Raw genomic sequence first — 13,418 nt, 5'->3', positions numbered from 1 at the left:
GAGAGGTCCTTCCTCTACGAGTTCTTCCAACAATACTTCTCCCTTAATCCTGACAGGTTTGCACCTTGTCCCTGATTTTTTAAATGCTACACAAGGTGCAGAGCACAGTCAGAACGGGGACTAAGGTGCACTTTTGTGCTGCTCAGTGTTCTTGCAGTCAGAGCAGCTAGTTCCAGGGGTGGCAAAAGGCTACTACTGGTAACTTTAAGAGATGAATTTCCTCTCTGCACAAGAGATGCAGTCCCTTGTCGGCCAGCTCCAATGGCAAATAGGTAAGGGCAGTATTAGGGCTGCTGCATCGGGTGGCAGCAACCCCTAAATTCCAGCTGCTTGCAGTGTTCCCCTGGTCATGCTAAATAACCCCTTTTTTTCCTAGTTATGCCTCTCTTCATTACATAGGGCTTGCAAAAATGGTCAGATCCATGACCAATTCTTTGACTTTACTTAGTGAAAAGTAACACAAGTAACTTGTTTTGCACCACCTTCCAATAACAATAATAGTAATGCAGAGCTTTTTAGATTGTTGTTTTTTTTTACCATGACATTGGTGGTATGCTTGTAATCAGCAGTGACTGGGCACATAGAAGGAAGATTGCAAAATACAGGTAGATGACGTAACAGTTTGCTAAAGACTAAAAGTTGTATGAATGTATATCTTTCAGTGTCAGACTGGCCCACCATGATACCAGGAAAACTCCCAGTGGGCCCTCCTGCTCTCACAACAGTTTGCTTTGTATGCCTATACAATGGCCATTACTCATTTCTATATGAGAAAAAACAAAAGAAATGGAGGAAAAGATAGATAATAGTATGTAAAAAATAGTAATTACAGAGTAAACAGACAAGGGTAGAGTGGGCCAAAGGTCTAAGGTTTTCTGGTGGGCCCTTGGCACCCCAGTCCAACACTGATATCTTTCACAAGCACAATGCCAAAGTAAAACTGGAGCAACTCAAGATTAAAGTGTTGAATATTCCACAAAACTGCCTGGTAAATGCCTTTATCTGCAAAATCATTCCCAAGCACTGTGCAAAGCTGCAACTCACTTCTAGTTTTAATACAAAAAGTGGCTCTTAAATATAGTAATATAGTGAAATTAAATACTCATGCAAAGTTAAACCAGTCATATTGTAAAACAAAATTTTGAGTTTAAGTGCTTTTGCATAATCATAATATCAACTAGAAAGGGAAGTTTGAGAACAAACTTCATCTTGGTTTGAAAAACGTGAAGTCACTGAATTAAATCTGATCTGTTGTTGACTCCACCCACTTTTCTAACCTTGGACCACAGTTATATAGTAAAAACCACTGTGCAAAGTTTGGGGAGCCTGGTTTTAATAGTGTCTGAATGGCAGGAACTTAAATTTCCCTACTGAAAGTCAATGAGTGACATCTGATTGGCGGTTGGTGGCTCCGTCCACTTTTTCTAACCTGGAACTGCAGTTACCCAGTGACTAACTCTGCAAAGTTTAGGGACCCTAGGATTAATACAACCCGGATTCCAAAAAAGTTGGGACACTAAACAAATTGTGAATAAAAACTGAACGCAATGATGTGGAGGTGCCAACTTCTAATATTTTATTCAGAATAGAACATAAATCACGGAACAAAAGTTTAAACTGAGAAAATGTACCATTTTAAAGGAAAAATATGTTGATTCAGAATTTCATGGTGTCAACAAATCCCAAAAAAGTTGGGACAAGGCCATTTTCACCACTGTGTGGCATCTCCCCTTCTTCTTACAACACTCAACAGACGTCTGGGGACCGAGGAGACCAGTTTCTCAAGTTTAGGAATAGGAATGCTCTCCCATTCTTGTCTAATACAGGCCTCTAACTGTTCAATCGTCTTGGGCCTTCTTTGTCGCACCTTCCTCTTTATGATGCGCCAAATGTTCTCTATAGGTGAAAGATCTGGACTGCAGACTGCCCATTTCAGTACCCGGATCCTTCTCCTACGCAGCCATGATGTTGTGATTGATGCAGAATGTGGTCTGGCATTATCTTATTGAAAAATGCAGGGTCTTCCCTGAAAGAGATGACGTCTGGATGGGAGCATATGTTGTTCTAGAACCTGAATATATTTTTCTGCATTGATGCTGCCTTTCCAGACATGCAAGCTGCCCATGCCACACGCACTCATGCAACCCCATACCATCAGAGATGCAGGCTTCTGAACTGAGCGTTGATAACAACTTGGGTTGTCCTTGTCCTCTTTGGTCCGGATGACATGGCGTCCCAGATTTCCAAAAAGAACTTTGAATCGTGACTCGTCTGACCACAGAACAGTCTTCCATTTTGCCACACTCCATTTTAAATGATCTCTGGCCCAGTGAAAACGCCTGAGCTTGTGGATCTTGCTTAGAAATGGCTTCTTCTTTGCACTGTAGAGTTTCAGCTGGCAACGGCGGATGGCACGGTGGATTGTGTTCACTGACAATGGTTTCTGGAAGTATTCCTGAGACCATTCTGTGATTTCCTTTACAGTAGCATTCCTGTTTGTGGTGTAGTGTCGTTTAAGGGCCTGGAGATCACGGGCATCCAGTATGGTTTTACGGCCTTGACCCTTACGCACAGAGATTGTTCCAGATTCTCTGAATCTTCGGATGATGTTATGCACAGTTGATGATGATAGATGCAAAATCTTTGCAATTTTTCGCTGGGTAACACCTTTCTGATATTGCTCCACTATCTTTCTGCGCAACATTGTGGGAATTGGTGATCCTCTACCCATCTTGGCTTCTGAGTGACACTGCAACTCTGAGAAGCTCTTTTTATACCCAATCATGTTGCCAATTGACCTAATTAGTGTTATTTGGTCTTCCAGCTCTTCGTTATGCTCAAATTTACTTTTCCCAGCCTCTTATTGCTACTTGTCCCAACTTTTTTGAGATTTGTTGACACCATGAAATTCTGAATCAACATATTTTTCCCTTAAAATGGTACATTTTCTCAGTTTAAACTTTTGTTCCATGATTTATGTTCTATTCTGAATAAAATATTAGATGTTGGCACCTCCACATCATTGCATTCAGTTTTTATTCACAATTTGTTTAGTGTCCCAACTTTTTTGGAATCCGGTTTGTAGTTAAAGAACGGCAGCAGTTTAAATTTAAACCAATAAAAGTCAATAGGTGAATTGGTGATTGGTGGGTGTGCCCACTTTTTCTAACCTTGAGTCGAAGTCACCCAGTGACAAACAGTGGGCACCCTGGCATAAATAGTGCGAGAATAACAGCATTTTAAATTTAAGCCAATAAAATTCAATGGAAGAAATCTGATTGGCTGTCAGTGGCCCAACCCACTTTTTCTATTTTTGAACTGCAGTCTCCCAGTGACCAACTTTGCAAAGTTTGGGGACTCAGGCATAAAAATTGTTGGACTGACAGCATATTACACTTTAAGTAAATAGGTGAAATGTGATTGGCTGTTGGTGGCTCCGCCCACTTTTTCCAACTTTGACCCGCAATTACCCAGTGACAATACCAATTAATCAGTTTAAATATAAACCAATGAAATTTAATGGGTGGAAATGGATTGGCTGTTGGTGGCTTTTTCTAACCCTGAATACGTAGTCAGCCAGTGACTAACTGTGCAAAGTTTGGGAAACCTGACATAAATAGTGTGAGAAAGTCAGCATTTTAAATTTAAACCAAAAAAAAATCAATAAGTGAATTCTGATTGGCTGTTGGTGGCTCCACGCACTTTTTAAAAACTAAAAACGCAGTCCCCTAATGACCCTGGTGTTAATACTGTGAGAATGGCAGCAGGTTGAATTTCCTCATTGAAAATCAATAGGTAAAATCTGATGGGCTGTTGGTGGCCCCACCCACTTTTCCTAACTCTGAACTGCAGTTACCTGGTGACTAGCTCTGCAAAGTTTGGGGACCTTAGTATTAATATTTAAAGAATGGCAGCAGTTTAAATTTAAACGTATGAAGTCTATAGGTGAAATCTGATTGGCTATTGTTGGCCCCGCCCACTTTTATAAACTTGGAACATAGTCACCCATTGACAAACTGTGCAAAGTTTGGGGACCCTGACATTAAACATGTGAGAATGGCAGCAGTTACAATTTCCCAACTGAAAACAATGAAAGAAATGATTGGTTTTTGGCTGTCCCGCCCCTTTTCTAACCTTGAGTATGAAGTCACCCAGTGACTGACTGTGTAAAGTTTGGGAACCCTGGCATTAAACTAATAAAATTCAATAGGTGAAATTTGATTAACTGTTGGTGGCTCTGCCCACTTTTCAAAACTAAAACTGCAGTCCCCTAGTGACCAACTGTGAAACGTTTATAGACCCTGGTGTTAATACTGTGAGAATGGCAGCAGGTTGAATTTCCGCCAAGTCAATAGGTAAAATCTGATTGGCTGTTCACAGCTCCACCCACTTTTGGGCATCCAACAATCATCATATTTTCATTCAGGCTGACCCCATAACTATGTGATTCAAGTTTGGGGGGTGTAGCTTCAAAGCTGTAAGTGCGGCAGCAGTTTGAAAATCTTCCCTGTCAAAGTCAATGGAAAAATTGGGGTGTTCAGAGCGGCGCCACAAAAAGACAGGGGCGAGATCGCTTAGAAAAGCACAAGAAACCTGCTTTGCTATAGGGTGAACAAGTGTGGGGAGTTTGGGTGTTGTACCCCTAAAACTGTAGGAGGAGTAGCGTTTAGAAAATGGGGGGGCTAAGAGTAAGAAGAAGCGGAAGAATAAACTGAAGTCGAAGAACAGTATGTTGGATGTTTCAACCCAACATAGTGAATAAAATTTCAGTGTGTGTTTTGTTATTTAGTAAAATGAGAGACCTGGTCAAGGTTTGTAATTCACTATATACTGTATATTGGGCAATATTTACTCTTGCTGTACACACAGTGAATATTTACTAATTTCACAATTTGAATGGTTTCCCAAACCTCCTATATAAACATTTGCGGTTGGTAGACTTTAGTCTGACCTTGCAGTGTAAGATAAATATGGTATATTTATCATGCTGTGTAAAAAGTGCAGTGAAGCATTACCGATGATGTTACCCAGAGCAACCAATCAGCGATTAGATTTCAACAGTTAGAAAATCAAAGCATCTGATAGGCTGTTATAAACAACATCACCAGTGATGTTTTACTGTTTACACAGCATGATAAATATACCCCTTAAGTGTCACATTTTGGGAACTAAATTTTGCTTGTAGATTGTAAGCTCTTTTGGGAAGGGCTCTCTTCACCTCTTGTATCGGTTATTGATTGCTTTATATGTTACTCTGTATGTCCAATGTATGAAACCCACTTATTGTACAGCGCTGCGGTATATGTTGGCGCTTTATAAATAAATAATAATAATACTCAGATAGAAAAGTGATTTACAAAACAAATTGATGTCTAGATGGGAATCTGAAATTATTATCTGTTCAAACTCTTTTTTTTTGTTATCTGGTTGAATATAAGGGGCCCATTTACTTACTCACGAACGGGCCGAATGCGTCCGATTGCGTTTTTTTCGTAATGATCGGTATTTGGCGATTTTGTCGGAAAATTATCGCGACTTTTTCGTAGCCATTCCGAAAGTTGCGCAAAATGTTGCGATTTTTTCGTAGCGTTCGGATTCATTCAAGCTTCAGTATGGTGACTTTTCTTGGGCCAGGTTGGAGCTGCAGGGTGCCATTGAGTCCTATGGGAGGCTTCCAAAATCATGCTAAGTCTGAAAGTTTCGCCCGCCGCTTATGAGCGCTCAATACGAAAAAGTCGCGACAAGATACGAGCGAATCCTAATGGCTAGTAGTAGAAGGATAAATCCTTCTTCACCCTGAAAAACCATATTACACACCACCCTCGTGCATTGATCATGTTCAACAAACTGAAAGCAAAACTAACTGTTAAATTACAAACTGTGGGAGCTGTGGGTCAGGACTCATTTACCAGGTGCAAACTTGTGTTGTGGGGTCGCAGTGCTGTGAAAGCAGATGCTTTTGGCTTGTGGCACCTTGAGACTGTGCCTGAACGTGTAGCACCAATTGCCTGACTACGCCGCTCCAGTCCTAGTGGCGCTCCAGGTGACCACTTCTGCTCTGCCCTGCAGGGTGTGGTGCATATTACGTCATTCCACACCACGCACCCTGCAGGGCAGAATGAAAGTGGCCACTGGGACTGGAGTGGCGCAGTCTGGCAGTTGCACGGTCCGGCACAGTCACAGCACCACTAGGACTGGAGTCAGGCAATTGATGCTGCACGGTCAGGCACAGCCACAGTGCAGTCAGGCGATAGGTGCTGCATGGTCAGGCACAGTCACAGTGCAGTCAGGCGATAGGTGCTGCACGGTCAGGCACAGTCACAGTGCAGTCAGGCGATTGGTGCTGCACGGTCAGGCACAGTCACAGTGCAGTCAGGCGATAGGTGCTGCATGGTCAGGCACAGTCACAGTGCAGTCAGGCGATTGGTGCTGCATGGTCAGGCACAGTCACAGTGCAGTCAGGCGATAGGTGCTGCATGGTCAGGCACAGTCACAGTGCAGTCAGGCGATTGGTGCTGCATGGTCAGGCACAGTCACAGTGCAGTCAGGCGATTGGTGCTGCATGGTCAGGCACAGTCACAGTGCAGTCAGGCGATAGGTGCTGCATGGTCAGGCACAGTCACAGTGCAGTCAGGCGATAGGTGCTGCACGGTCAGGCACAGTCACAGTGCAGTCAAGCGATTGTTGCTGCACGATCAGGCACAGTAACAGTGTAGTCAGGCGATTGTTGCTGCACGATCAGGCACAGTCACAGTGCAGTCAGGCGATTGGTGCTGCACGATCAGGCACAGTCACAGTGCAGTCAGGCGATTGGTGCTGCACGATCAGGCACAGTCACAGTGCAGTCAGGCGATTGGTGCTGCACGGTCAGGGCCTTGTGTTTGACACGTGTTTTAGAGCTTTACTTTCTCAATATTGGTATAATATGTGACCCTATGGTCTGAGACCCTGTATGTAATAAGAACTGCCCTTCTCTGAGAAACATTATACTAGCGTTTTTCAAATACTAATTTAAAAAGGTAACTTTAATATGACAAAACAATTTACTCCTTTGGTAGACACAGTAAGGCAGTATAAACTTTTGAGTCAACAGTTAAGCAATTAATTAAGCAATTATTACAGAGTGATGCATATTCAAGATGTATTCAGACCTTCTTACTGGCTATAACATCCTATGGTTAAAGTGAGAATCTTATTTAAAAAATCATCAGAGCAAGCAACGGCTTTGTCCATGTTGACATCTTGCAGATATCCCAAGGTTTTATACCTTCTTTCTCTGGAAAAAGTGCTATAATTCCTTGATCTATTTAACGTAACTGCCTTTGGCACTGTATTGCCCTGTTCTTTGCTTGTACTGCTAGAACTGACCATGCTATTATTAGAGATACTGTAGCAGCCATTCATGTGCTGGAATAATAAGTAAGCTCCCGGTCTCTGAACAAGCCTTAGGACATCTGAATGTTTTTGTGAAAATATGTTGTTTTTTTACCTATGAATGATCTCCTCAGTCACACACCCAGTATATTTTCCTGGCTGGGTGTCATGCAAAGGGTAAGATGATATAAAAATCCATTAAATGTGGACTAAGATAGTTCTTGGCCTACATGCACTGATTTCAGAAAGTAAAAGAGGTGTGGAACAACCTCATTGTATAGAGCCCAAACAAATGTATGATCACCCAGAAGAAATATCTCAAGATCTTCCAGGATACAACCAAAGCTGTATGTTGTAAATCAAGCTCCTCCAGTAAGGGAAAGTCTTTTTTTCAGGTTTTTTCAGCAAAAAAGGATAAAGGAGTTACCATTTATTATTTTTAAGAAGACCCCTTTAGGAGTGGTACAAGAAAAAATAAGGAACATACCAAGGTCATAAATGTGGAATTCAGTCCAATGGATAGGAGGTCCTCAGAACACACACCTAAAATCAGGTGCTAATACAACGTGAGTATAGGACTGTAAAGTTTGCGCCAAACTGCTAGTTGCTCACCAATGTGATGCACTTACACAACCACTGAAATGCAATTACATCATAACATCAGCAGTGACAGCACCACAAAGTGGCTGTTGCTATGCAAAACAATGACATCATGACCTGATCAGCCAGTTGCTAAGGTATGATTACAACTGTGTGTAGGGGGACATACCAGTGATGTAAGTCCTCACAAGCAATCCCCTTTGTCAATTACAGTAGCACCATTTTTTCAGGAGACAAGTTAGATCTCCTAGACATCACAGCAATGAATTTCCTTGATACCTCAAATTGGTGTGCATGGATTTCCTTAGCAAAGAAGTACTAAAATCTTTGCAGTTCTTTGCATTCAGAAAAATAATCACCATCTGGGGCTACTTTAATACATCAGTTGACATCAGACATGAATTTTGAGATATCAGTTATGCAGAAGGGGTAACAGTTTGTATTTTATAGAGCATTTTTTTAGAGTAAACATCGTCTCACCACTATGCATTTAGGTTACAATTCTAATTAGCAAAATAAAGGGCCATAGTGCTTCTCTTATATGAGTTCATGTGTGAACATAGGTGCTAAATGCACCACTGCACTAACCCATAATATGCATATGCATTCATTGTCCAACCTGCCCTTCACTGATGAAAGCTAATTGCTGTTTTTCATTAGGGTACAGGATAGCTGCAATATAGTAAAATATTATCTTATTTGGAGTCATTGTCTCTCCTGAGTCTCCAGCTGCTCAGCTATCTCTAAGGCTATTTACACATGGGGAGATTTGTCACCTGCAGTTAGGGCAAAACTCCCTGTTCGCAGGCGACTAATCTCCCCGAGTTGCCTTCCCCTGCCATCCCATCGGCGACAATGTAAGTCGCCGGTGGGATGGCAGACGCGGCGGGGCGATCTCCCCGTGTGCCAGAGCCCTTAAATCTGCACTATTGTGGGCAACAGATGCCACAATTAAGCCAGGTCATCACAAGTGCTAAGTTTTACTTTCAGCAATTGTAATGTTATTCAATGGCAAGTCATTTTCCAGAGATATTTGTTGCCCACAGTAGTACAGATTGAACCAGGGGCACAAATCTCTCTGTGTGCCATTGCCCTAAATCTGTATTTTCTATTTGTTGTGGTAACTGAGGGTTTAATCTATGGTGCAATGATTTTTTTGTAAAGTTCTTTGTCTTAGGGTGGATTTTGAAAAGTTAAAAACTACAAGACTACACAGTGCACAGCCATATTATCGCTAGATTTGAGAATACAGTAGTTCTTACCATCTGTCAGCAGTATAATGATATGATGAATAGAATTCCACACAGATTCATTCTTGTATGTTTCTTTTTGAAATGACATCATATTGTAGACTTCCTCCAGAGCAGCTTTAATGTTTGTGCCTGTCTTGTCTTTGTGGTCTAAAATAGTGAGGGATTCATTTAGATTGCAGTAGATGATTAGGGCTGTGATAGACGGGGAGATTAGTCGCCGTGCGTCAAATCTACCTTGTCGTGAGAGACTAATCTCCCCAATATGCCATCCCACCGGCTAGAATGTAAATCGCCGGTGGGATGGCATACGCGGCACAGCGATTTGCCGAAATCGCCAAAGTTGCCTTGAGAGGGAACTTCGGCGATTTCGGTGCCGCGCATGCCATCCCACCAGCGATTTACATTCTAGCCGGTGGGATGGCATATCAGGGAGATTAGTCGCGAGAATAATCTCCCCATCTGTCACAGCCATTAGAGTATTACAAACTTTTTAAATACAAACCCCCATTCTGCTGTAAAAATCACTATTCCATTAGCTCAATATAAGTTTAGAAATGCATTAAACATATTGCCAACTTAATGCAAACTGGTGATTAATGTGAATCACTAATGTACTCAATTGAGAAACAGACTCTCACAGAAGAAAACGGTATTGTCCAGAAGATTACATTTTTCAGAATTTTATGTTTAACACCCATGGAAAAAATGTCTTATGGGTGTCAAACTACACCCATCTTTAGCGAGTGTGTGCTGCTTGGTCATGCAGGCTAGTAGGAAACAAATAACTTGGTTTGTCATTAGTCATGTACTAACAAATAGGCTACAAGCTAATGTATCTATTTAAAAGAGTTAGTTATTCCATGACAGATATAACCTGGTGCCCATATGGCAAAAAAGAACAGCAATAATTCCTAATCAAAATGTGTTTTTATTCCTTTCTCCAAGAATATCTGTTTTTCTTGGTAGCCTTTTCCTGCGTACTTGCTCCATAGTTCCCAGTTGATAAGTTGAACTGATAAGTTGAATACTTTGTTTAATACACACCTTCCTAAACTATATCAATCAGTTTAGTCACACTATAATTAGTGCCATCAAGTGCTTCATTTTGTACTGCACGTACATAATATCATTAAAAAATTATCTGTGGGTTTAAGTAGCCATTTAAATAACAGCTGCCACCAACTTTTTAAATGATTACTGTAGACCAGAGCAACACTGACCCGGAGGCCGCCCCCATTTCCCCCATTTCCCCCCCTGCCCCTCCCCCCAACTAGCATTGCACACATGCGCATCTGTTTAGCTCACATGGAGCGCTGAGGTTTTCTGCATGTCCTGTCGCCAGAGCTCCATATGTGAGCAAAATTAAGGTGCGGCTGGGTGGCATGCCGCCCCTAATATTGTGCTGCCCTAGGCCCGGGCTCGCCACAAATCCAGGCCTGGACCTCTCAGGTGAGTGGAAATATGTATGGTTACAGACAACATAGGGAAAATCAAACTAGAGTGGAACACTCACCACTGTATTTCAGATCATTCTCAATCACCTCAAACACATGGGCATCATTGTCCGAGTTTTCATCATAAATTGGTATGATTACTTTGGGAACAGTTGCATAGGAGATTATTCCAAACTGTATGGTCATATCAAATGAGGCAAGCTAAAGAGAGTATGAGAAAATATTGAAACAGCAAGAACTTTCATTCATTACCTCAAAAATTGCATTGCATTGAAATACATATATGTTTTTCAAACTAGATTCACCACCTCCAAACTGATGAAGTCCATTGAATTATATTGAACTACTTCTCTATTTCTTGAAGCAAAAACCCTTAGCAACAGACAATATACATATTTTAATTGGGCTTATTTATCAATTTTCAAGTTTGTGAACTTTGAATAAACTTGCATTTTAAAAAAAAAAAACTTGTTTCCTTATTTATTAAAAAGTCTGAATATAAAAAAACTTGTTAGAATAAAAAACTCAAATACCTCAAATCCGTGAGTTTACAAACTCGAAAAAAACCTCGAAAATCTTTAATTGAAAATATGGCTTGATTTTGCCAACTTTTATACTGAGTAGACATGAAGACCAATATACTGGAATAGGATTAAAGTACTAAATGCATACTGTATATTAATACCCATGTATATTGCACAGATTATATAAAGAAAGAAATGTTAAAATACAAATTCAGTGACAGACCTCATCGACAAGATATACAGAACATTCTTTGTATATATCAAAGTTTGCTTCTCCAACACTTCGAGATGCATCCAGTAGAAAATATACATTTAGAATACCATCCCTCTTTATCTTTATAGTTCTCCCAAAAGAAGCTGCAAAATATAAAAGTTAGGAAATGGGATAATGTAAAATTATCAGTATTTTGATTAACATATTACTTTTTCTAGAATCAACTGTAGTGGTAATCCATAAAACAATACCACTTTGAGGCATAGCCAGGGTTTGGGAAAGGATACCTTTGATGGCTGCGTCCTGCCTAGGTTAAAGGATAAGTAGACCTGATGTAAAATTGATGAGAGTGCTATTTTAAACACTTTTGCAATTTACATGCATTATTTATTTGTTTGTTTTTTTTTAAACCAATGTATTAAGGCAGTGCTGTCCAACTTCTGTTGTACCGAGGGCCGGAATTTTTCCAACATACGTGGTGGAGGGCCGATAATGGAAGCCAGTTTTGACCACTCCCCTTTTTGAAACCGCACCCACTTGAAACCACACCCATGTTATCACATGACCATGCCCATATTATTGGTTGTAGTACAGCAAAAACCTGCCATACTCTGCCTGTCTGTGTGCCATACTCTGCCTGCCCTACCCTGCCTTTGTGTGTGCCATACTCTGCCTTCCCTACCCTGCCTGTGTGTGCCATACTCTGCCTGCCCTACCTTGCCTGCGTGCCATACTTTCACTGTGTGTGCCATTCTTGGCTGGTTTGTGCCATACTTGGCCTGTGTGTGCCATACTCTGCCTGCCCTACCCCGCCTGTGTGTGCCATACTCTGCCTTCCCTACCCTGCCTGTGTGTGCCATACTCTGCCTGCCCTACCCTGCCTGTGTGTGCCATACTCTGCCTTCCCTACCCTGCCTGTGTGTGCCATACTCTGCTTGCCCTATGATGCCTGTGTGTATGGCACACACAGGCAGCCTACAGTGACACAATGCTGGCACTGCTCCTACAGTCTGCACAATAACTATATATTTAAAAACGTTTTAATTGCAGTACCACCTCAGTATATGTAGTATATTGTAGTATGCAGGGATTATTTGTGGGTTTCTACTGCTCCTGAGGTGGGAACAGGGGAACAATGGGGGTGATCACAGCCTGAGCCTGAGGTGTGAACACTGCAGGGGGTGAACAATGCAGAGATTAAAAGGTGTGAACAGTACAGGGGATTACATATTTAAACAATACAGCCTGATTACAGCCTAAATCTGAGGTGAGAACCATGCAGGGGGGCAGTTAATCACAGTACTGATACCATTTAAAGCTTACACAAGAGTAAGCCATCAAAGCAGCCAGACAGGTGGGGGGCCACACAGAGGGGGGTCGCGGGCCGCATGCGGCCCGCGGGCCGCCAGTTGGACAGCACTGTATTAAGGGATAAAGTGAGTAATATGAATTAATTTTGTCACAAAAGCGCCATGTTGTCAGGAGAAAGAAAAATGACTGGTCTGATGTTCCTCTGGTTTAATGTTTAAAACATTAAAAACCTCAGATAACATCTTTCCTAACCAGAAGAACATCAGACCACCACTCTTTCTTTCTCCTGACAACTTCTTCGACAACATGGTCTGGAGACTGACCAGCAGATCGCACTGTTCTGATAAAATTCATATTGATAGTACTTTATCCCATAAAATCTTAAAAGTGTATCAGTATAAATAGCAAAAGTGGTTAGACAAGCAGTATCACCAATTTTACATTCATTTTTTTTAAAGGTTTACATATCCTTTAAGTAACTGACCCACAACTGGGCAAGGGACCCGTTGGCCCGAATGGATGGATATAATGGGGCATACACACCATGGCCACATTTCTGTTGTAGCAATCATTCAGTTCCTCTTCACCTTACTTATAGGAGGAGGTAAGCAGAAACCTATACCTCGGGGTTTCAGTGGATGAGATTGATTTATATTTTGGTAAAGCATTTCTAACAGCACAGTGCAGA

The 13,418-nt window shown here is 41.5% G+C and overlaps 1 protein-coding gene across 1 annotated transcript in view; it reads right to left on the bottom strand.

Moving 5' to 3' along the window:
* c2 (complement component 2) overlaps positions 1-13,418 on the bottom strand; it is a 37,297-nt gene that overhangs the window by 10,831 nt on the left and 13,048 nt on the right. The window contains exons 6-8 of the mRNA XM_002942973.4: positions 11,429-11,562; positions 10,741-10,882; positions 9,237-9,374 (exon numbers count right to left, since the gene is read on the bottom strand). Coding sequence (XP_002943019.3) covers positions 9,237-9,374; positions 10,741-10,882; positions 11,429-11,562 — 414 coding nt within the window. The remainder of the gene's footprint in view (positions 1-9,236; positions 9,375-10,740; positions 10,883-11,428; positions 11,563-13,418) is intronic.

The sequence above is a fragment of the Xenopus tropicalis genome, chromosome 8 (genome assembly GCF_000004195.4).
Source record: "Xenopus tropicalis strain Nigerian chromosome 8, UCB_Xtro_10.0, whole genome shotgun sequence".
NCBI classification, from domain to species: domain Eukaryota; kingdom Metazoa; phylum Chordata; class Amphibia; order Anura; family Pipidae; genus Xenopus; species Xenopus tropicalis.
The sequence above is the reverse complement of the archived record's forward strand: the minus strand, read 5'-3'. Positions and strand labels throughout refer to the sequence as shown.